The sequence below is a fragment of the Ornithorhynchus anatinus genome, chromosome 16, assembly GCF_004115215.2.
Source record: "Ornithorhynchus anatinus isolate Pmale09 chromosome 16, mOrnAna1.pri.v4, whole genome shotgun sequence".
NCBI classification, from domain to species: domain Eukaryota; kingdom Metazoa; phylum Chordata; class Mammalia; order Monotremata; family Ornithorhynchidae; genus Ornithorhynchus; species Ornithorhynchus anatinus.
The window spans coordinates 1,171,782-1,195,728 of NC_041743.1; the positions used below are offsets into that span (position 1 = coordinate 1,171,782).

The 23,947-nt window shown below is 61.7% G+C and overlaps 1 protein-coding gene across 5 annotated transcripts; it reads left to right on the forward strand.

The window, feature by feature from the left end:
• The first annotated feature begins 909 nt into the window (after positions 1 to 909).
• On the forward strand, positions 910 to 23,056 carry UAP1 (UDP-N-acetylglucosamine pyrophosphorylase 1). Of its 5 annotated transcripts, none has more exons than XM_029081206.2 (11): positions 910 to 2,186; positions 11,857 to 12,161; positions 13,531 to 13,735; positions 14,243 to 14,418; positions 14,893 to 15,065; positions 16,208 to 16,401; positions 17,230 to 17,370; positions 18,142 to 18,330; positions 19,926 to 19,976; positions 20,996 to 21,062; positions 22,659 to 23,056. In XM_029081206.2, exons 2-11 carry the CDS (start codon positions 11,879 to 11,881, stop codon positions 22,749 to 22,751), a joined length of 1,572 nt encoding a protein of 523 aa, XP_028937039.1. In that variant the 5' UTR covers positions 910 to 2,186; positions 11,857 to 11,878; the 3' UTR covers positions 22,752 to 23,056. The 5 variants fall into 5 exon arrangements, with proteins under 5 accessions (XP_028937039.1, XP_028937042.1, XP_028937043.1 ...); XM_029081209.2 differs by having other exon boundaries at positions 911 to 2,186; positions 19,929 to 19,976; XM_029081207.2 differs by lacking the exon at positions 910 to 2,186 and adding an exon at positions 6,512 to 6,603.
• The last annotated feature ends 891 nt before the right edge of the window (positions 23,057 to 23,947 follow it).

Consider the following 23,947-nt stretch of genomic DNA (forward strand, 5'->3'; position numbering starts at 1 on the left):
GGGGAACAGAAGGATGGAGGAAGGGGGTAGAGTGGTTGGTAGAGTAATAATAGTGGTGTTTAAGTATTTAATCATGTGCTAGGCGCCGTACTAAGCACTGGGGTGGATACGGACAGTGCGGGTCGGACACGGTCCCTGTGCCGCGTGGGGCTCGCCGTTGCAATCCCCATTTTACAGACGAGGTGACTGAGGCACAGAGAAGCGACGTGACTCGCCCGAGGTCACACAGCAGACGAGAGGCGGAGCCGGGATTAGAACCCGGGAGCGGAGGTCCGAGGTTCCTCCTCCTCCTCCGCTTCCAGGTTGGCCTGCTGGCTGTCCTCGGCCGGGTGGCCGAACTGTCCCCGGCCTCCGTTTCCTCTTCTGCGGGATGGGGGTGACGTCCGCCTGCTCCCCACCCCCTCTTAAGCGGGGAGCCCCTCGTGGCCTGGACGCCGCGTCTGGGCTGATAATGTTTCCGCCCCAGCGTTTGGCACAGAGTCAGCCCTGAATCAACACCCTCGTCGTTCCCTCGTGTGTGGGAGGAGAAGGGAGAACGGTCCCACTCCCTTTGGCCGACGGACGTCCCGGGCCCGGAGTGATGAAAAGCAAACGGCTCGGTTCCCCGAAACGCGGTGACGAGCGATGTCCGACTCCGGCCCGGAAGGGGTCCGGGGAGCGTCTCGGAACTCCTGACTCAGAGGGTGGGCCGCTCTCCGGGGGGGTAATGAGAAAACTCCGGCCCCTGCCGGGAAGGGGAGGGTCCCGGGCCCCCGCACCGCTCTTTCCCCCCGGAGGCCTCGGCGGCCCCGTCCTCGACCGTACTTTCAGCGTGCGGTAATCGGGTGGGAGCGGGGCAGGGTCGTAGCCGTCGAGAGGCCCGGGAGCGGAGGGTGGAGGGCGAGGAGCCGCGGCCTCCGAGCCCACGTTTCGGGCCGGTCCCGGACGGACGGCGTTGCGTGTGGATTCCCCGGGCCTACTTCCTTCCCCGAAGCCTTCTGCCGGCTCCCCGCTCCCGCGGCTTCTTGCAGCACCAAGTTAGACAGACTGGGGCTTCAAATGTGCCGGGGGTCAGCTAGGGGAAAGGGAGTTTGGCTCTTCAGGGCCACGAAGGGACCTCGCTCATCCCTACTTGGAGGGAATTCAGTTGCCGCCTCCCGAGCGCGGAGTACAGGGCGTCGGCCACCTTACCAGTGCTCAGTAAATCACGTCACTACATGATTTTCCTAGATCGGTGGTTCTCGCCCGACCGAGCCCATCACTTACGTGCTAATGCCGAAGTTGGGGCTGTCGTCTCGCTCCCCGCCCCTCGCCTCCCCAGTACCCAAGACCTCACGTGGCATCCCCCGCTCGTTTCGGGCGGGGAACGTGTCTACCGTAGGGATCGCCTCTCTTTGTTGCCCGGTTGTGCTTCCCAGGCGCTGAGCGCAGTGCCCTGCCCAGAGTAAGCGCTCAATAAATACGATTGAATGAACGAACTCGGTTATACGATCCCCTCCCAAGCACTTAGTACGGCGCTCAGATCGATCGATTGACGGATCGATTGCTATTAAGGCTTCCACCTAGCCACAGACCACCCCCTCAGAGAGCTGGCGGCGCGGCCAGATCTCCGCCGGCCGACGTGAGCGGGAGGATGCGCGGAGCCGAGGGCCCCCCGTAATCCAAAAACCCAACCTTAGCCCTGTGCTTCAACTGCTTTTTTCCACGATCCTCGGCGGGGCCGAGCACCAATCGATCGATGGTACTTAGCCCGTATCGTGGGCGGGGCGCCGTACTAAACGCTTGGAGTCGATAAGCAGCCTCGAACCAGGTAACCTCATCTTCTGGACTGTAAGTTTGTCGTGGGCGGGGAATATCTGTCCTGTTGCTCTGTTGTCTTCTCCCGAGCGCTTAGTACAGTGCTCCGCACACAGTAGGGCCTCAGTAAATACAACTGAGTGACCGATTTCCAAATTGCCGCCGGGGGAGAGAGGGAGGGTGCAAGAAGGTGTCACCAAAAGGGCACCGTCGGGCGTGGTTGTGCAAACCTCCTTTCCTAGCCTCGTGTCCCGTGGTCCTCGAACGACAGGACGCAAGAGAAAACGGGAATCGGGTGACTCTCACCGGCGAAACGGAAGCCTCGGACCTTCACGCGCGCCGTCCCCGTAGAGATCCGGCCCCGGACAGATCCCGGAGGAACCCCCGCGGAGGAAGCGACTGTAATAGCGGTGAGTTTTCCCGATTAGAAGCTCTGGCCCCGGGGAGACTTTGACCCTGCTGGACCGTCCCCGTCCCCGGCGGCTCTCTCCTGCCTCTGGTCGCTTCCCCCTCGGGGCCTCTCGGGAGGGCGACGGGTTCGGCGGGAATCCGGGAATACCTGGGCCAGGTGGACGGGAGCAGAGCGCGGAGGCCACCGAGGCGGTCCGGCCGGCCGCGTTCACCTTGGCCAGCGGGAAGGAAGGGGTTTAGGAACGATCCTCACCCGTGGTTGGCCGCGGGCCCCCCCCGGCCTCGATGGGTCCGGGTGCCGAGGTGGCCCGGGGGGAGAAGATTGAGGAGGGGGGGGGCTCCCCGAGGGGCCCGAAAAGCCGGGAAGGCCTGGGTTCTGGCGGGTTTCGAGGGAGGAGGGCACAAACTGGGCTAAAGGGTGGGGCGAGAGTGAGGACGGCCAGAACGCTAATAGTCATAGTTATGGTACTTATTAATCGCTCATTATGTGCCGAGGACCGTTCTAAGAGCCGGGGTAGTTACGAGCCGATCAGGTCGGACCCGATCCCTGGCCCTCACGGGGCCCACGCTCTTAATCCCCAGTTCACGGTGAGGTAACTGGGCACGGCGAAGCGAAGCGACCTGCCCACGTCCTCCGCGTGGCGGAGCTGGGATTAGAATCCGAGTCCTCCCGACTCCCGGTCCCGTGCTCTCTCCACCAAGCCGCGCTGCGTCTCGCGTCCGTCGGGTTAGGGTCCCCGTGGCGTCTTCCGGGCCCGGGGGAGGGCGAAAGGGGTCAGGGGTGAAAAACTTGGGAGACCCCTCCCCCCCGGATCCCTGTACCTCATTTTCCTCAACTGTGAAATGGGGATTTAATATCTCCCGCCTACTTAAACCGTGAGCCCCGTGTGGGACCTGATTATCTTGTCTAGTACAGGGCTTGGCAGCGTGGCTCAATGGAAAGAGCCCGGGCTTGGGAGTCAGAGGTCATGGGTTCGACTCCCGGCTCTGCCACTCGTCAGCTGTGTGACTGTGGGCGAGTCACTTCTCTGTGCCTCAGTTCCCTCATCTGTAAAATGGGGATTAACTGTGAGCCTCGCGTGGGACGACCCGATCACCCCGTATCTACCCCAGCGCTCAGAACAGTGCTCTGCACATAGTAAAGCGCTTAATAAATACCGACATTTTAGAGAAGCGGCGTGGCTCCGTGAAAAGAGCACGGGCTTTGGAGTCGGAGGTCACGGGTTCGACTCCCGGCTCTGCCACCCGTCAGCTGTGTGACTGTGGGCGAGTCACTTCACTTCTCTGGGCCTCGGTGACCTCATCTGTAAAATGGGGATGAAGACGGTGAGCCCCACGTGGGACAACCTGATTCCCCTGTGTCTACCCCAGAACAGTGCTCGGCACGTAGCGCTTAACAACTACCAACGTTATTATTATTATTATTACAATAAGCGCTTAAATACCACGATTATCATTATTAGGCGTGTCTGCGTGAGTGGTGTGTACGAGTGGCTGTGCGGGGACTCATCTTTGCCCCCAGGGACTGAAGACGTGAGCCCCCCCCCCCCCCGTGGGACAACCTGATGACCTCGTATCCCCCCCCCAGCGCTCAGAACAGTGCTTGGCACATAGTAAGCGCTGAACCAACGCCGTGGTCATCATTATTATTATTATAACTCCGTGAGACTCTTCCAAGCGCTCAGTACGGTGCTCTGCCCGCAGTAGGGGCTCGGTCGCTACTAGTGACCAACCGTTGGAATGATTGAGGTGCCTCGGCCTTAAGCCTCGCCCACGGGCCCGGGGCGGAAGAACGGGAACCCGACACCTGGGGCGACGTGGCGGCCCCGACGTGGCAGTGCCGGGGGACGATCTGACACCGTCCCGAGCTCCTCCGGGCGGCTGCGCTCGCAAATAGGTGACGCGGCCTCCTCCCCGTTTTCTCGGCAGCCGTATGTCCCTGGGCTATAAATTTGGTTCTCCGTTGGGCCGGACTTTATCTCACGGCCTGCTGGGCTAAGCCCGGGGCAGGGGGCACGGCCCTCTTGCGGGTGGGGAAGTAGGTGGCCGCTCTTCCTCTTACCTCCCGTCCCCTCCCGGAGAAGCAGCGTGGCTCAGGGGAAAGAGCACGGGCTCTGGAGTCAGAGGTCACGGGTTTGAATCCCGGCTCTGCCGCCTGTCAGCTGTGTGACTTTGGGCGAGTCACTTCGCTTCTCTGAGCCTCGGTTCCCTCATCTGTAAAATGGGGATTAGGACTGTGAGCCCCACGTGGGACGACCTGATTCCCTCGTGTCTACCCCAGCGCTTAGAACAGTGCTCCGCACGTAGTAAGCGCTTAACAAATACCAACGTTATTCCTCCCCTCGCCGGGGACTAGGCACTTGGTTTCGGTCCCCTTAGCCCTCACCCCAGCCCCACAGCACGTAATAATAATCATTTTAATGGTATTCATTCGATAGTATTTATTGAGCGCTTACTATGTGCAGAGCACTGTACTGAGCGCTTGGAATGAACAAGTCGGCCACAGATAGAGACGGTCCCTGCCGTTTGACGGGCGCACGGTCTAATCGGGGGATTAGACTGTAATCTAATGGTATTTGAGGGCTTAATAATAATAATAATAATAATAATAATAATAATGTTGGTATTTGTTAAGCGCTTACTATGTGCCGAGCAGGGTCATCGGGTCGTCCCACGTGAGGCTCACGGTTAATCCCCATTTGACAGATGAGGGAACTGAGGCCCAGAGAAGTGAAGTGGCTCGCCCACAGTCGCACAGCTGACGAGTGGCAGAGCAGGGATTCGAACTCATGACCTCTGACTCCCAAGCCCGGGCTCTTTCCACTGAGCCACGCTGCTTCTCTTACTGTGTGCCAGGCCCTCTACTAAGCGCTGGGTAAATACAAGACAACTGAGTCGGACACAGCACCGTAGGCACGGCACAGTAGAGAAGCAGCGCGGCTCAGTGGAAAGAGCCCGGGCTTGGGAGTCAGAGGTCACGGGTTCTAATCCCGGCTCCGCCGCTTGTCAGGTGTGTGACCTTGGGCAAGTCACTTCACTTCTCTGGGCCTCAGTTCCCTCATCTGTCAAATGGGGATGAAGTCTGTGAGCCCTATGTGGGACAACCTGATCGCCTCGTATCTCCCCCAGCGCTTAGAACGGTGCTCGGCCCCTAGTAAGCGCTTAACAAATACCAACATTATCACCTCTTCCACATAATAATGATGGTGGTATTTGTTAAGCGCTTACTAGGGGCCGAGCGCTGTTTCTAAGCTCTGGGGGAGATCCCAGGTAATAATAATAATAACGTTGGTATTTGTTAAGCGCTTACTAGGTGCCGAGCGCCGTTCTAAGCGCTGGGGGAGAGACAGGGTCATCAGGTGGTCCCACCTGAGGCTCCCAGGCTTCATCCCCATTTTCCAGATGAGGTCACTGAGGCCCAGAGCAGTGAAGTGACTTGCCCCCGGTCCCCCAGCTGACAAGGGGCAGAGGCGGGATTCGAACCCACGGCCTCTGACTCCCAAGCCCGGGCTCTTGCCCCTGAGCCACGCTGAGACGGGGGGCCCCGTTTGCTTGTGTCCAGCAATAACAATGTTGGTGTTTGTTAAGCGCTTACTATGTGCCCAGCCCTGTTCTAAGCGCCGGGGGAGAGACGGGGTCATCAGGTTGCCCCCGTGGGGCTCCCAGTCTTCATCCCCATTTTACAGATGAGGGAACTGAGGCCCAGAGAAGTGAAGTGACTTAATAATGTTGGTATTTGTTAAGCGCTTGCTATGTGCAGAGCACTCTTCTAAGCGCGGGGGAAGACACAGGGGCTGATGCCCCGTGGGGCTCCCAGTCTTCATCCCCATTTTACAGATGAGGTCCCTGAGGCCCAGAGAAGTGAAGTGACTTGCCCACAGTCACACAGCTGACAAGGGGCAGCGTTTAGCAGAGTGCGGGGCACAGAGTGGGCGCTTAGCTGCTGCCGCAGTCATCATTTATTCATTATTATTTTATTATTAGTAGGAGCGGCAGCTTCATCGCCGGGTCGCGCATGCGCGCCCCCTCCCTCAGGCCTGAAGGAAAAAGCCACGTGACTCCCCCTCCCCCCCTCCCAACCGGCGGAGCGGTCAACGTGACTGTGGGGCGCTGACGTCACCCGCCCCCCCCTCCTCCAATCAGGGCGCGCCGCAGCAGTGGCGGGGGCGTCTCGCGCCGAGGCGCCCGTCTCCATTGGTGGGCAGGGGGATGACGTCAGCGCCCCCCTCCCCCGGCCGGACCGAAAGCTCGAGCGCTGACGTGTCCGAGGGGGCGGGGCCTGGAGGAGGCCCCGCCCCCTCCTCCTCCCTCCCCCCCCCCCCTCGGAGGAACCCGCGCCGGCCGGTCCTGCGCTGAGCGCTGCGCTCCCGGCGTCCAATATATAGGCGAGACCCACGGAGCCGCCGCCACCGGCAGGTGAGAGACGGAAGCGGGAGCCCGGACCGGTTCCCATCCCGCCCGGGAGGGATGGACAGGGGCGTCTAATAATAATTACGGTATGCGTTAAGCGCCTAAACGAGGTGCCCGACGCTGCGCTAAGCGCTGGGGCAGATGCAGGCCCCTTGGGTGGGTGGTAAGCGCTTACCATGTGCCGGACGCTGTGCTAAGGGCTGGGGCAGATGCAAGCCCATTGGGGTGGTGTGAAGAGCTTACTATGTGCCGGACGCTGCGCTCAGGGCTGGGCTGATGCAAGCCCCTTGGGGTGGTGTGAAGCGCTTACTATGTGCCGGACGCTGCGCTCAGGGCTGGGCTGATGCAAGCCCCTTGGGGTGGTGTGAAGCGCTTACTATGTGCCGGACGCTGCGCTCAGGGCTGGGCTGATGCAAGCCCCTTGGGGTGGTGTGAAGCGCTTACTATGTGCCGGACGCTGCGCTAAGGGTTGGGGTAGATGCAAGCCCCTTGGGGTGGTGTGAAGCGCTTACTATGTGCCGGACGCTGTGCTAAGGGTTGGGGCAGATGCAAGCCCCTTGGGGTGGTGTGAAGCGCTTACTATGTGCTGGACGCTGTGCTAAGGGTTGGGGTAGATGCAAGCCCATTGGGGTGGTGTGAAGCGCTTACCACGTGCCGGGCGCTGTACTAAGCGCTGAGGTAGATACAAGCAAATAGGGTTGGACAGAGTGCCTGTCCCACATGGTGCTCACCCTGTCAACCCCCATTTGACAGAGGAGGGTATCGAGGCCCAGAGAAGTTTAGTGACTTGCCCGAGGTCACACAGCAGATGTGGCGGAATGGAATTCGAACCCATAACCCTCTGACCCTCAGGCACTGTGCCATGCTGTTGCTCCTGCCCGTCTGAGGGGCAGGACCGGGGCGGGGGGCTTGGGAGGGGCCCGGGTGAGAAGCGGGAGTTGGCGGGGAAGGGAAGGGGGGCGGTCCGGAGAAGGGCGGTCGCTTCATTCAGTTGTATTTACTGAGCGCTTACTGTGTGCAGAGCACTGTGTCCAGCGCAACAATAAATCATCATCATAATAACGATGGTATTTGTTAAGCGCTTACTATGTGCCAAGCCCAGTTCTAAGCGCTGGGGGAGGAATACAAGGGGGGTCAGGTCATCCCACGTGGGGCTCGGAGTCCTCGTCCCCATTTTCCAGATGAGGGAACCGAGGCCCGGAGAAGCGAAGTGACTCGCCCAAAGCGGCTCAGTGGAAAGAGCCCGGGCTGGGGAGTCAGAGGTCATGGGTTCGAATCCCAGCTCCGCCACTCGTCAGCGTGCGGCGGTGGGCAGGTCACTTCGCTTCTCGGTGCCACGGTGACCTCATCCGGAAAATGGGGATGAAGACCGGGAGCCCCACGGGGGGGGGGGGGGACAACCCGATGACCCTGTATCTCCCCCAGCGCTTAGAACAGTGCTGGGCACGTAGTAAGCGCTTAACAAATACCAGCATTATTATTAGAAGTAGTGGAGCCGGGATTAGAACCCCTGACCTCCGACTCCCAAGCCCGGGCTCTACACATTCCCTGCCCACGACGAGCTCTCCTCCCCCGGCACTTTCCTCCGGCACCCAACCCGCCCCAACAGAGCGGGACCTTTGAGGCCAAACCGTCCCCGAGGTGTCAGGATGATAAACGGGGTCGTGGCGGCGTTGGCCCACTAATAATATTGGTATTTGTTAAGCGCTTACTATGTGCAGAGCACTGTTCTAAGCGCTGGGGAAGATACAGGGTGATCAGGTTGTCCCACGTGAGGCTCCCAGTTAATCCCCATTTTACAGAAGAGGTCACTGAGGCCCAGAGAAGCGAAGTGACTTGCCCACAGTCGCCCAGCTGACGAGAAGCAGCGCGGCTCAGTGGAAAGAGCCTGGGCTTGGGAGTCAGAGGTCATGGGTTCGAATCCCGACTCTGCCACTTGTCAGCCGGGTGACTGTGGGCGAGTCACTTCGCTTCTCTGGGCCTCAGTTCCCTCATCTGTAAAATGGAGCTGAAGACTGTGAGCCTCACGTGGGACAACCTCATTCCCCTGTCTCTACCCCAGGGCTTAGAACAGTGCTCTGCACGTAGTAAGCGCTTAACAAATACCAAGCGGCAGAGCCGGGAGTCGAACCCATGACCTCTGACTCCCAAGCCCGGGCTCTTTCCGCAGTAACCAGTCCAGTCCCCCCGGACCTCCTCCGGCAGGGCAGCGGGACGCTTGCTCTCGCCCCAGGTTTGCCCTCCAACCCCCACCCGCCGTTCACCACCCCCCCCCCGGCCGGTCCGTCGTCGGCCTCGGAGCCGGTCTGTCCGGGGCGGACGGGAGCCAGGGAGGGAGCGGTTTAAGGAGCGGAGCGGCGGGTAATTCCACTCTGTCCGCCGCCGTGCCAACATCCTCCCTCCCTCCGCCTCTCTCCGCGCCCTTCCTTGGCCTCGGATTCGGTCCCTGGCCCCCAGATGCTCCTATTCAATCGTCTTTCGGCGCTTACGGCGGGCAGAGCGCCGTACTAAGCGCTTGTGTCTGTCCCCTCTCTGGCATCTCCGCGCTCACCCCGTTAGAGTGGAAGCGTCCGGGGGACAGGGAAGGGGTCACTTGCTTTTGTCGCGGACCCACGCGCGTTAGCAGCCAGGAGGCACGCGGGCCCGAACCGTCCCCGCCTCCGTCGCGACTCCCGTCACGGTGGCTCCGGGGACGAGGGTCCCGTCGGGGGTCCAGAGCACCGGGGCAGGAGGCGGGGAAGGGGCCGGGGCCCGGACGGCGTAGTTTTCGCTCATCTGCCGGAGGGACGGGCCGCGGAGCCCCGTTAACCGTCTCTACAAGGTGCCGTTAGGAGTTAGCCACCCACGTTCGTGCCGCTTAGGCCGTTTCCGACCTCGTGTCCGGAGGCAGCGTTTAACGTTTTCACAATCGAATCGGTATTGACGCTTATCGAAGCCCGCCGGGATTCCTATGGCGATCTGGCAAGCGCCGGATCGGCGTGACGGGATCGCCTTGCGGACGCTAACGGGCCGGAGGCCTCCGGGACCCGCTCGACTCCTGGTGCGGAACCTCCCCTCCTCGGGGGCCCGGAGTTCTGGCACGCCAAGCCCCGGGACGGCGCTCTGTACGAGCCGCCCTCGATAAATGAGATCGACTGGCCGCCTCCTCGGCGTCGAGCCCAAACTCCTCCCCCTCGGCTTCAAGTTTCTCCAACTCTCCCCACCCTCTGCTTTCTTCACCCGCTCCCTTCACCTTCTTGCCGCACTGCGTTCCCGACCCCTCACTCGACGCCCTCCTCCCGCAACCCGACAGACCACGGTCCTCCCACGTTTAAAGCCCTCCACCTCATTCATTCGGTCGTATTTACTGAGCGCTTACTGTGTGCAGAGCACTGGACTAAGGGCTCGGAAAGTACAGTTTGGCCACAGAGAGAGACCACCCCTACCCAACAGCGGGCTCACGGTCTAGAACAGGGAGGCAGACGACAAAACAAGTAGACAGGCATCGGTAGCGTCGAAGTAGATCAATAGAATTACAGATATCATAGATATCTACCTATTATCTATAATGGATATTATAGAATTGATAAATAGAACTACAGGTATAGACACGACAAGCCTTCCCTGATTAGCCCCCAGCACCCCAAGTTGGATCAACCCACCAACCATCTCCGGCAACTGGTTTCTCCCCCACGTCCCCACCTCTGCGCTTTTTGGATGTCTGTTTAGTCAGTTACACAATCAAGGATTTGTCAATCTTTTTTCCTTCGGTTGCCATCTGGGGAAGCTTGATCGGCACTGGGATCGTGACCCTTCTTGGTTTCGTATTTCCCAAGTGCGTAGTCCACTGCGAACGTAATCACTGAGGTGTTTGTTAAGGGCTTGTCTGTGCCAAGCACCGGCATAAACGCAAGCGAACCGGGTGGGACGCAGTTGGGACTGGAGGACGGGGAGAAGTCTGAGGAAACCGAGCCACCGGGAAGGGAAGCGACTTGGCCGAGGTCACACGGCAGAGGCATGTTGGAACCAGGATTCGAACCTAGGTCCTCTGACTCCCACTAGTTCAGGCGGCTTCTTAGTGCAGTATTCCCGTGGGGTGCTCAGTAAATACCACCACTGCTAACCTTTGTACCCTTTTATTCACCCCGCCCTCAGCCTCACAGCTCTTATGTATGGCATTTTTTTTAACGTATATATCGGTAACGTATTTATTTCTGTTAACGTTTACCGCCCCGTCTAGCCCGTCAGCTCCTTCCGGGCAGGGAACGTACCTACCAACTTGGTTATGTTGTGTTCTCCCAAGCGCTTAGCACGGGCCGTTTGTCTGCTGTGTGACCTTGGGCAAGTTACTTCACCTCTCTGGGCCTCTCCTTTCTCATCTGTAAAAAAAGGGAATTAAGACTGTGAACCCCGTGTGGGACGGGGACTGCGTCCGCCCCGATTATCTTCTATCTACCCCGGTGCTTAGTAGAGTGCCTGGCAGAGAGCCGGTGCTTAACAACTGCCATAATACTATAACAATAATAATAGTAATTATTATTATTAAGCACTCAATAAATGTGATTAATTGCTGCGATTACTACACCCTCCCGGAAGCTTGAAATGAGCCATGGCCTTCCCGGGGAGAGGCGTGGGGCAGGGATGGGCCCGTCGTTGGGTAGGGATTGTCTCTATCTGTTGTCGGATTGTACTTTCTAAGCGTTTAGTACAGTGCTCCGCCCACAGTAAGCGCTCAATAAATACGATTGAATGAATGTGGGCCGCAGAGCTACCGGTCGGGGCAGGTGGCTCGTGGACCAGCGCTAGTTCCCGTGGAAACCAGAGCTAACTTCGGGGCCATCCACGTTCGAAGGCTCGCGCTGTGGAACGGCCGATCCAAGTGCCAGCTCACCGGTCAAACGAGAAACGGAAATGTCTTAATGACGACACTCTGTGAAGTTGTGATTTTTTCCCCCCTCCTGTCCATCTTGGCTAGAAATGACATGCTGATGACCTTTGAAGGTAGAATTAAAAATAGAAAATTTTTTGTCTCCTCGTGGGGCAGAGTGAGTAAAGAGAATTATCATCAAGGGAATTTCCTGAGTATCTACCGCGTGCAGGACACTGTACCGAGCGCTTGGGTGTATAGTTCAGTGAGAATCTTTCAGTAGGATTTTACTGACCGTTTGTCGTGGGCAAAGCGCCGTCCCCAGTGCCCGGGCACAGTTTCTGGGGTCCGGGAAAAGGGGAGCGACCGCGGGGCTCAGGCCGCTGACCCATCTCTGTCCGTCCGCCTTCCAGCCGCGGGCCGTGCCTCGGGGCCATGGACACGGGGCCACTCCGGGACCGGCTGGCCCGGGCCGGCCAGGATCACCTGCTGCAATTCTGGGAGGAGCTGACCGAGCCCCAGCGACGGGAGCTGTTCCGGGAGCTGGAGGCCATGGACTTCGAGGAGCTCAACGGCTTCTTCCGAAGAGCCGTGGACGGTTCCGGTCAGGCCGCGGGCCAGGGGAAGGTGGACGACGCCCGCATGGAAGCGGTGCCCCGGGACGTGCTAGGCAGCACCAGCCGGGATCGGGAGGAGCTGGACGCTTGGGAGAGGGAAGGTACGGTGGCCCGGAGGCGAGGTGGCGGCCGGGGGCCGGGTGAAGGGGGCCCGTGGGCCTGCGGGTTGGGCCGAGGGGAGTCCCGGCCCCTGGAGCGGTCCACGGCGCGCGCCCGTCACTTCCTATGCCCGGGTCTCCAGATGGGGGCCGCGCTTGGACGAATGCAGTGGGGCCACCCGAGGGAACCCGGTCTCTAAGCCGGCGGGCAGGAGGGCTAGTGGCGGGTGGGCCGGCTGGCCAGCTCGGAAGGTAGTCCCCAGGATAGGTGAGGATCGCTGAGGTTGGCGTCTGGCTCGGGGGAAAGAGCTGGATCTGGGGAGCTCCTCTGAGTAGCGGGAATCGGTCACCGTCAGGGAAGAATGGCAGATATGCAGCGAAACACACAGTGTGTAGGTAGAAAGCCAGGGATCCTCCACCTCTTCTTCCTGCGCCTCCTCCTTCAAACCAGGTGGAGTCCCGCCCTCCGTCTCCCTTTTACAGTGAGTCCCCCCCCTGCTTTGTGCTGACGAGGAGATGGCCTCGCTGCTCCGGGCCTGGGGAGGGGGCCTTAGCTCCTGGGACGGTTGCGCCTGGGGCAGCGGGCCAAGCAGGAAGTCATCCAGGAAGCGTTTGAGCTCACCAGGCCCGTTGTACAGCCGCTCCGTCTCTCTGCGGCCCGTGGGTGTCCGCAGGGAGGACGGCCGAATTTTTGCCGCGGTCGAGGCGAGTCCGCAGGGGACCGAGGACTCCGCCGCCCGGGGGACCGGTTCTGTGGGTCCAGAGCCGGGGGCCGGGATTCTTCCTGGGTTCGGGGCTGAGGGCGGGGCCGGTCCTGCCCCGGCTGGGACGCGGGGCCCGGCGTGGTTGGGGGAGGGCAGACCGGGACTCGGTGCAGACCCTCTGCTGGGCCCTGCCTCCCTCCCAGGTGAGGGTCAGGCTGCCCGTTGAAGGTGGGGAGTTCCCCGTGGCTGCCGGGACTTGTCACCCCAGTCGGCGCGTCTCCGTGCCCCGTGCCATCTCCCGCACGATCGCGGGAGTCCCTCTGCTGCGGGGCCAGCCGGCGGTAGTCTCCAGCGGAGGAGCGGCCCTGCCCCGGTCTCGCTGGCCAGGCTTTGCGAGGCCTATCTGGGGGGGCTCCACTCTCCCCCCAGTAGCTGGGAGAGGAAGGAGGAGCAGGGAGAGCTCGAGGAGCAACGCCCAATCCGGTGGCGGTTTGGGCTTCAGCTGGGCACCCGTCTCCGGTGCCCGCTGGCCCTCCTCTCCTCTGGCTCGGCCACGCGCCCCGTGAGCCCCCGCGTTTCAGCGACCGGGATCCATCCGGGAAGAAATGAGGCTCCTCCGGGGCGGGATCGGCGTTCCCCGGGCCTCAGCGTCGACCCTTCTCCCCCAGGCCTGTTGCAGATTGCCCAGAGTAGAGTCGCCGTTCTCCTCCTCGCCGGGGGCCAGGGGACGAGGCTCGGGGTGGCCTACCCCAAGGGGATGTACGACGTGGGGCTGCCTTCGCACAAGACCCTCTTCCAGATCCAGGCGGAGCGCATCCTGAAGCTGCAGCGCCTGGCGGAGGAGCGGCTCGGCCGCCAGTGCGCCATCCCTTGGTGAGGATGGGGGCCGTGGCTGGGGGCGGCGGGGTCACGGGTCGAGGTGTACCTCCATCTCATCTAGCCCGCCGCCGACACCCTCACCGGCCTCCTCCCTCTGGACGGGAACCCCCTCCCCCTCCTATCTGACAGATCGTCACCTTCCGCGTCCTCCTAAGATCCCATCTCCTCCAACAAGCAGCCTTCCCTGAGAAAGCCCTCATTCCCCCTCCCCACCCTCCCCTCTGTGTCACCTACACCCTTGACGTTCACCCCATCCCCAGCGCCGCAACGTTTTCGTTTAGGTCCTTATTCTCCGCCACTGCCCCCATCTGTAATGGATTTGACCGTCTCTCTCTCCCGCTCTCGACTGTGATTTCCTATGGGCGGGGATCACATCTACCAGCTCTGTTGCGTCGTATTCTCCCGAGCGCTTCGTTCCCCGCCCTTCGCAGAGTAGGGACCCGATAGTCGCCGTTAATTGACCGACTGGTTCCAGCCCTTGAGCTCCCTGTGTCCTGGCAGGTACATCATGACCAGTGGCCGGACGATGGAATCCACCCGGGAGTTCTTCTCTAAGCACAGACACTTTGGCCTGAAAAAGGAAAACGTGATCTTCTTCCAGCAGGGAATGCTGCCTGCCGTGGGCTTCGACGGGAAAATCATCCTGGAGGAGAAGAGCAAAGTATCCATGGCCCCAGGTTTGTGCGGGAGCCTGGTCTGGGGTCAGCTGGGGGAGACCCCCGGACCTCGGCGGGCCGCTGAGCGTGGCCCCCAGGGGCGACGGGAGGCGGGATGGGATTCTTCCCCCCGACCTTAACCCCCGGGGTCTCTTCTCCGTGTCCTCGGCCCTGACTCCTTCCCTCCGGCCTCCGGCACCCCTCTCCCCCGACTCTCCACGCGGACAGGCTGGGCCCTTAGCCGGTGGCTGTCCAGACCAACCCCCCCCCCCCCCCCCCCCCCCCCCCCCCGGTCATTCGATCCATCAGCCGATGGTATCGGTCATCTTTACTGAGCGCCTACTGTGTGCAGAGCACTCTACTGAGCGCTTGGGAGAGGGCAGAACGACAGAGTCCATAAACCCGTTCCCTGCCCGCGACGGACTGACAGTCCAGACGGGGAGACGGATGGGAATATACTGAGCGCTCACCATCTGGCATGTGTCCGCCCCGCAGACGGGAATGGCGGCCTGTACCGGGCCCTGGCCGCCCAGAACATCGTGGAGGACATGGAGCGGAGGGGCATCTGGAGCGTCCATGTCTACTGTGTGGACAATATCTTGGTCAAAGTAGCCGACCCCCGGTTCATCGGCTTCTGCGTTCAGAAAGGAGCGGACTGTGGCGCCAAGGTAACGGCCTGGGGGTCCGCTCCCCCTCTCCTCTGCGCTAGGGCCGAAATAATAATAATAACGATGTTGGCATTTGTTAAGCGCTTACTATGTGCAGAGCACTGTTCTAAGCACTGGGGTAGATACAGGGTAATCATGTTGTCCCACGTGAGGCTCACAGAAATCCCAGTGCTCAGGGGCGGGACCGCAGAGGCCATCCGGAGCAGTCCCCCGCCTCCCAGACCCACGGGCCTCGGAAGGAGTAGAGACCGCTCAGCCTCTCCGGGCCCACGGCAGTGAAAGGTTGCCGTCGGGCCGAGTTAGGAAAAGCGAAAGGAGGAAAGGGACGGCTAGGGAGAGCCCCAAAACGCCCGCCCGGCTTCGGGAGTGTGCAGCGTGCCATCTCCAGCCATCTGTCACCCGTTCTATCATGCCATCTCCGGGTGCCGGACCCGAGGTCCATCCTTTGGGCCGAGGCACGTTCCACACGTGTGGGATTCTCGTATTTTCAGGTCTCCCCGGCCTGTCCCTCTCCTCCTCTTTTCCTTCTTTCCCTAATCTTCCCACCCTGTTCCCAGCCACTGCCAAGTTTTACATTCTGTCCCTGCCCCGCTGCCAGGTGTTCCGTTCTCTCCCTGCTCTGTGGGAGACCTCTCCCTGCCCCTCACGGGACACCGAGGGCCCAGTTCGGTGAACTGGACCCAGTGGGTGCTCAGGAAATAGCGTTGGCGCCACCCCCGCCCCTCTCGCCCTCCCTCTTCTTCCCGACCGGGCGAGCCTGGAGTCCTGCAGCACAGCTGCGAGGAGGGGCTGGGGTGAGGGGCTCAGTGGGTGAGGGAGGCGAGGACGGGAGACTGAGGCATCTCCGCGTGGGTGATGAATTTCTTCCTGCACCGGGGTTGGGGTGGTGAGGACGCAGCCCCTTTCACCATCTGGACCGTTCGTCGGGCATTGGTCCGTACACGGATAACGCTGGGGTTGGGGCGGTGGGGGCAACCCACTGGATGCCTCAGGGTGGAGCAGCCACTTGGGACTGGTTTGGGATGAGGGGCCAGACCCCGGCCGGGGAGGTGAAGGGACCACCTGGCGGCTTGGGGCCGGGCTCCGATCCAGGCCGGGCCCGTCGCCCCTCACTCCTCCTCCCCCCGGCTCCTGCCGGTCAGGTGGTGGAGAAGACGAACCCTACGGAGCCGGTCGGGGTGGTGTGCAGAGTGGACGGCGTCTACCAGGTGGTGGAGTACAGCGAGATCGCGCTGGGGACGGCCCAGAGGCGCGGCGCGGATGGCCGGTTGCTTTTCAACTCGGGGAACATCGCCAATCACTACTTCACCGTGCCCTTCCTCCGAGACGTGGTCAGGTACGGTCGCCGGCCCCCTCCGCCCCATCTCCCACCCAGCCGCCTGGCGGAGAGATGCCGGGGACCCCCTTCCCCGAGCCAGCCCGGCGTCGGGTCTATTCCGCCGCTCTCCAGGCCGCCCCTGGGGTTGGAAAGACACCGAGCCGGTATTTGTTAAGCGCTTACTATGTGCCAGGCACCGTCCCAAGCTCTAGAGAGATATAAGCAAAGTGGGTCGGACATAGTCCCCGGTCCACGTGGGACTCAAAGTCTTTAATCCCCATTTGACGGATGAGAGAACCGAGGCCCGGAGAAGCGAAGTGACTTCCCCAGGGTCGCACAGCAGACAAGTGGCAGGGCTGGGATTAGAACCCAGGTCCTTTTAACTCCCAGGCCTGGGCTCTAGCCACCAGGCCCCACTGCTCCTTCCCAGAGCGTGGTGAGGACGGGAGAGGTGGGTGTGGGGGCGATCACGGCTCTGGGGCAGAGACTGCCTTGAGTGGAGATTTGACCCAATTGCCCCAACTGGCAGGGAAGAGTCCGCCCGGGGAAACCTGGCTGTCGGGTGGAAGGGCTGCCGGGTTCCCTCAGGCTCTTTGGGCAGGGAGAGCTGGAGTCACTGACTGGTGGAAGGGGTCGGGGTAGGGACCAGCCCGGTTCCCCTAAATGGGGCGGAGCAGTGGCCTGGTACTAAGGGTCGGCGGCTCTCAAACTCTCCGCCCCGGTAGCCGTCGTTCCGATGACTCCGGAGCCTCTGCCTGATGGATCTGTGCGCCTCCTCCTCCCCCTGCATTCTTTCCTCTCCCCTCCCTCCGACCTCCCTCTGTCGTCGTCCTCCTCCTCCTGCAGGATCCACGAGCCCCAGCTGCAGCACCACGTGGCCCAGAAGAAGATTCCTTGCGTGGACCCGCGGGGGCAGCCCGTGAAGCCCGACAAACCGAATGGGATAAAGATGGAGAAATTCGTCTTCGATATCTTTCAGTTCGCCAAGTAGGTGCTTCGCCCGGGCCCGGGCTCTGTCAAGGCCATGGCAGCGAGATGGACTGGTCAGGTGTCCGGCCTCTCCCTCGATCAGTGAAGGGGATTAACTGATCGCTTACTGTGTGCAGAGCGCTGTACTGAGCCCTTGGGAGAGTACAGTAGAACAGAGTCGGTAGTCACGTTCCCTGCCCAGAGTGACCTTACGGTCTACAACATTCCCCTGCTGCCCCCTACGCCCTCTGCCCCTCAGCCCCTCCCCAAAATGGGGCAGATGGCATAAACGGGGGCCCTAACCCTAGAAATCCGAAGTCCATGGGAAAAGCAAAGGCAGGCGGCCCATCCGCCGGGCGAGTTTCGAAGCCACAGTCCCCTGCCGATCTGAGGGAGAATGTTCGGAGTAGTGGCTAGCGTTCCCTGGAGCCGAGAGACCCGGATTCTAGTCTCGGCCCACTGCGTGACCTTGGGCAAGTCACGAAACCACCCTGGGCCTGGTTTTCCTCCTCTGTACCGTGAGATCTCCGTTCTCTTCCCCTCCTCAGCCCTGCCTTAGGTTAGATTAAGTCCCTGCGTGGGGTAGGGTCCAGGCCTGATCTGACGGTGTGGATCAACCCCAAGGGCTCGGCACCCAAGAAGCATCTGTTAAATGCCACGTTTGTTCTACCCACTCGGGAAGCGCCCACCGCCGGCTCTGGAGGGTCCTTGGAGGGGCTCGGGGGGTGGGGAAGGCGGGGGTGGGAACGAGCAGCTGCAGCATCGTGCTTGGTGCCCCCCCAACTCCAGGACGTTCGTGGTGTTCGAGGTGCTGCGGGAGGACGAGTTCTCCCCGCTGAAGAACGCCGAAAGCCAGAACGGCAAGGACAACCCCACGACGGCCCGGCACGCCCTCATGTCCCTGCACCACTGCTGGGTCCTCAACGCCGGGGGACACTTTGTCGATGAGAACGGCTCCCGCCTGCCCGCCATCCCCCGGTGAGTGCCACCCCTCTCCCACTCCCCTCTCCCTCCCCCTCCTCCCCACCCACCCACTTCCCTCAGGTGAGTGCCGTTCTCCCCCCCTACCCTGTAGCCTCTCCCGGGTTGGTCTCTGATATCTCTGCGAGACTAAAGGTGAAGGTGGCCGGGTAGGCGGCACCCGACCCTGAGAGGGTGATTCTCCCCTGGGACCTACCGGGGCAAGCCCACCGTCACAGAGACAACAGCAAACAAACAACCCATTTTCTCTCATTGGCTTCAGGGAAAATTGGCCCTTTTTTTTTAAAAATGGTATTTGTTAAGCGCTTACTCTGTGCCAGGCATCGTACTAAGCGCTGGGCTGGAAACACACCCGTCAGGTTGGACACAGTCCCTGTCCCTCGTGGGGCTCGAGCTCTCAATCCTCATTTTACAGATGAGGTGACTGAGGCCCAGTGAAGCGACTTTGGCCCAAGTCACACAGCAGTCAGGTCGGGGAGCCGGGATTAGGGTGTAGGTCCTTTTGAGTCTCGGGCCCGGGCTCTATCCACTAGGCCTTACTGCTTCTTCTGTTCCCACTGAGGGCCTCACCACACTCTCATTGGCTGGTTCGCACCTCGTCGGATTCCTTTCGCTGTCTCCTGGTCAGAGCCCGTTCCGTCCCCCGGCCCTGCCGGCCCGGAGCCGGGGGCGACCGCTGTCCCTCGCCCCCTCCTCCGGGCCTCCGGCCACGCGAGGGCCGTCCGGCCGACGCCCCGGGGAACGGGCCGAGACCCCGCCTGAAGCCGAGGGAGGCCACGTGGGGAAGCCCGCGCTAGCGGCGTGCTGGGCCCGGGCGTGCGCGGCGTGGCCCGTTGGCCCAGACCCACCTTGGCGATCTTCTCCGGGAACACGGTCACCTCCCCAAACCCCAGCGGTTCCCCTCGAGCTGGGGCTCTCTCGTCATCACGGCCAGATCATGCCCCAATCCCTCGCGGCCAAGTCGGCCCCATCCCCATCAGAGCATCCCAGGCAGGAGGTGGTGCTGGGGCACAGGGTCTCGGGTGGTCCCGGGGGGCCTTCTGAGCGATTGCTGGCTGAGTGCCCGGCTCCCCCCGGTTCTGGTGGTTCTCGCACGCCTCCTGGTTACCGTTGGGATGGACTCCCCTCCGCTCCCCGCCCTGTATACTCTTAAAACTCCGGCATCAATCAGCGTCAATCAATGGTATTTATAGAGTGCTTACTGTATGCAGAACACAGCACTGAGCCCATAATTCTGGGACTTGTTTAAGCGCTTGCTGCGTGCAGCCACTGTTCTAAGCACTGGGGTAGATACGGGTTAATCAGGTCGCACACAGACCCTGTCCCACAAGAGGCTCTCACTCGTAATCCCCATTTTACAGATGAGGGAACTGAGGCACACAGAAGTGAAGTGACTTGCCCTAGGTCACACAGGCACGTGGTAGGGCCGGGATTAGAAACCAGATCCTTCCGATTCCCAGGCCCGCGCTCCCTCCATTAAACCGCACTGCTTCTCTGGGGCAAGTAGAGTACAACGGAGTTGGTAGCCACCTGGGTCCGGATTCCAGTTGGCCCGGCCTCGCCCCCGTTAACCCTTCTTCGTTCCCACTCAGCAGTGCTACCCGCGGAAGGTCAGAGGTCATCTCAGCCGATGTCAATCACAAGTAAATATCCCCGGCGGCCGCCGTGCATGGTGACGGGGCTCCGCTTCCCAGGCACTAACACGCGCCGCGGGCGAGCGGCGGCCCGCCCGGCCCCTCCGGGGGTGCCGCGGTGGTCCGTGGGGCCGCGGTGGTGGAGTGCGCTGCTTCCTGGTGTCAGGCGCCGGTGGACCGGGACTAACACACGACGGGTGCATGCCGGCCCGGGGAGCATGCTTCGGCCCGGGGCCCGGCCCGCGGCCGGCTAGCCGGGGCGGGGGTCCGCGCGGGGTCTGGCACGCGGGGCCCGGTCTTGCCTCCCCTGCCAGGCCGGCCGCCCTCCCCAGCCCCACACCGGGAGAGCGGGAGTCTGGACGAGACCCTGCCCGCTGACATCCTTGCCGTTGGACCCGTGGCAGCCAGCGGCCTGCCCCAGGCTGGGTCTCCCTTGCCCAGACCCGGTTCCCTCCCAGCCTCTTGCGAGGCCGGACGGGCCCCAGGCCGGGGCAGGCCGCTCGCGGGTCTTCCGCGGTCGGTGGAGGGGCGGCTATCGCTTGGAGAGATTCTGCGGCCCCGGGAAGGCCGGGCCCCCCGAGAGCGTGGGGACGGCTCGCTGGGGTCCGCTGACCCCGCGGTGAAGGGTCACCCCCCCAAATGTTGGGGTGGGGCTCCCCTGCTTCCTAGCCTATCCTGCCTCAGCCCGGCCAGTGGACGATCAATACGAACGGCGGGCCCGGCACGGCCGGGACACTCAGAACCGGACCGAGGGGGCCCGGTGGCTCCTTCCCCGGCCCGCTCGGACCGGCTCGCGGCTCGCGGCGCCTGCGGTTGCGGGGTCACGCACACGGAGCACGTTTGAATGGCGGAATCGGGGTCCCCGGCGTCCTCTGCCACCCGGGCCGGCTCACACCCTCCCCTTTTTCACTGCTTGTGGCCGTGGGGTGCCTGAGACGGACCCCCCGAGTTGACCGGACAAGGGGATGGATGGCCTCTTCACCCGGTCTTCCTTTCTCTCTCCTTCCCCGCCCCATCCTTCCTCTCAGCTTGAAGGACGCCAATGACCTGCCAATCCAGTGTGAAATCTCCCCGCTCATCTCGTACGCCGGAGAAGTAAGTCTTCCAGGCCGAGGTAGCGGTGAGGGGGGCCGGGGGGCGGCGCCCTGGGCTGGGCCCTCGGGAGATGCAGCGCAAACAGTCCCGATCCCTGCCCGCAAAGAGCTTCCGCCCTAGCAGGGGCGATGGCCCGGCTGGCATCCCGGCGCCCTGTTGGTGGTGTTCAGGGAGGAAACCGCCGTCCGCTCGCGGCCCGGATGTCTGGGAGTCCTGCGGCCGCCACGTCCTGGGCACGGCACCCGGACCCTGCTCTGCTGCCCTCAGAAGCCCCCTCCTCTTATCCCACCACCTCCACCCTCGGGCAAGCCACGGGAGAGTCCAGGGTGCCAAGGAGCTACCCTGTCTGAGGGCGGGCAGACCGAGCGGCAGCTTATTCACACCCACGCACCCTCACACGGACGCACGCGTGTGCTCGGTGGAGCCGTCAGTTCGTTCACCTCCACCTCCTCTCCCCATCTCACCCCCCAGCGACCCTCTAGATTTCCATGCCACCTGACTCCCGGCGCCCTTACGGTATTCGACCATCATCGTGGCATTCGTTTCGGCACTGACTTGGTGCCAAGCACCGTACTAAGCTCTGGGGTAGATACAACATTCAAGTGAGGCACGGGAGGGGACTGTGAGGCGATACCCCTCCCGTGCCGCACTCGTCCCCATCTCACAGGTGAGGAAACTGAGGCAAAGAGAGGTTACGTGACTTACCCCAGCTCACGCAGCAGGCAAATGGCAGAGCAGAGATTAGAACCCAGGTCCCCTGACTCCCAGGCCTGGGCTCTTTCCACTAGTCCCGTCGCCCCGTTGCGTAGCATTTCTTTATCGGCGTCACCCGCCGTATCTCTTTAAGCACCGGCTCGTGTCACCATTCCCTTTTCGTCCTTTCCGTCTGTAAATGGTTTTACGGCCCATCACCCCTACTTCACTCGAGGGCAGGGGCTTTGCCTACTAACTCTATAGTACTCTCCCCAGTGTTTAGTCCAGCGCTCTGCGCGTAACAAGTGCTCAGGTAATGCTGTTGATTGCTTGATCCTTTTTTCAGAACTGGGTGGCATGGGGGTCCCCTCCCATCTCTGCCTCATGGAGGGTCCGTGAGGGGGCCAGACCCCCAGAAGGGAAGCTTCCATTCGGGCACGGGCGTGGATCCCCTGCCTCGGTTTTAATCCTGGCCCTGCCGCTTGTTGGCTGTGTGACCTCGGACAGGTCACTGAACTTCTCTCTGCTTCCGTTCCCTCCTCTGTAAAATGGGGAGGAAGACTGTGAGCCCATGTGGGACAGGGACCGTGTCCAAACTCATTACCCTGTATCTGCCCCCGTCGCTTAGAACAGCGCTTGGTAAACGCTTAACAGAAGCCATCATCAATTGGTTCCCCGGAGAGGAAGCTGAGCGGGCCCGGTGGCACCGAGGCAATTAAAGGAAGGAGAGTCTTGCAGCCTGCGCTGTGCTCTTCTCGCCCTACCTGGTGGGCCGCGGCAGAGAAAGAGAGGAGGACGGAGTCAGGATTAGAACCTGGGTCTTCTGACTCCCAGGCTCCTGCCCTTCCCACTAGGCCCCGCTGCCTTCCTAACGGCCGTTGCCTCTTTCCCCTCTCCCGCCAGGGCCTGGAACCCTACGTGGCGGGCAAGGAATTCCGGGCCCCCCTGATCATCGACGAGAGCGGGGTCCGCGAGCTGGTGGAGAACGGCGTCTGAGCGCGGAGCGAGTGTCCGGCCGCGGGGACGACGGGTCCGGGGCGGCGGCTGCTTAACAGATAGCGTGGTATTTGTTACCCGCGTCATAGCTGGCCCCGGCTCCACGGCGTTCCGGGGTCCCGGAGGATCCGGCCCTCGGGGGCTCACCAGTGGACGGTTCTCCCCGGCCCAAGTCAGCCGCGGCCCCGGACGCTCCTCCGGCTCAGGTGCGGTGAAGGGGCCTCACCGTGCCCTTGAGCTGGGGAAATTTATTTTTGCAGTTGTAAATAGTAATAAATAATGGATGCTTCGGGGCTTTTATGGTACCAAGCGTCTGGTGCTTTCTTTCCTTGGATACGCATGCACGAACGCACACCGTTTCCTAGTTTAATTGGACAGTGAGGTAAATTCTTGGGGCATCATTTGTCTCCCTCCCATTTAGAGTGTGTGCCCCAGGTGGGACCTGATTATGGTTGTGTCTGTCCCAGCGCTCGGGTCATAGCACGCGTTTAACAAATGCCACTATTCTTCGTATTATTGCCTTGCAGGATTACTCAGCCAGGCAGGCTTGGGGTGGGGTCCGGGCCCAGTGAGCAAATGAGGCAGGGCCTGCAGGGCTTGCCCGCTTCGGGGTGGGCTTGTCTTCGTGCTTTCTGGTCCCGGACCTTCCGTCGGGGTCTTTTTCCCGTTCCTGGCCTTTCGAGCCAGCTCCGGGGCACAGATGGCCATCGGGCTCATTTCAAGCGCTCAGTACGGTGTTCCGCACCCAGTAAGCGCTCGGTAAATACGATTGATTGATTTCAGGCAGGAATATTCTCTCCTCCCTTTCCCTCTCCCTTCTGGCTCTTCCTCCTTCCTTTCTCCCCACTGACCCAGAGGAAGCCCCGGCCATTCCTTCCCAGGAGTATTAGCCCTGTCTCTCCTACCCCACCTCGTCCTGCCGCCTTCCCCACAGGCGAAGAGGGAGCTGGTGGGATGAAAGGAACGCTGGCACCAGGCTCAGGGCAATGGGGGCTCGAGTCAAACCCGCGGGGGGCCGCGGGAAACCTAGCCGTGTGCCCTGGGCGAGGGCAAATCTGTTCCCCCGCCCCCGTGACAAACATCCCCTGCGTGGGACATGGCAGCGAGGCAAAGTCACCGTCCGCTACGCCTCCTGGCAGCAGACCCTGGAAAGAGTTTTGGTTTTTTTACGGTATTAAGTGCTTACTATGTGCTAA

Coding starts and splice junctions, on each gene's coding strand:
- UAP1 (XM_029081206.2), top strand. CDS start 11,879: ATGGACACGGGGCCACTCCGGGACCGGCTGGCCCGGGCCGGCCAGGAT. Junction 14,419..14,892: donor CAAAGTATCCATGGCCCCAG/GTTTGTGCGGGA, acceptor TCCGCCCCGCAG/ACGGGAATGGCGGCCTGTAC. Junction 17,371..18,141: donor GATATCTTTCAGTTCGCCAA/GTAGGTGCTTCG, acceptor CCCCAACTCCAG/GACGTTCGTGGTGTTCGAGG.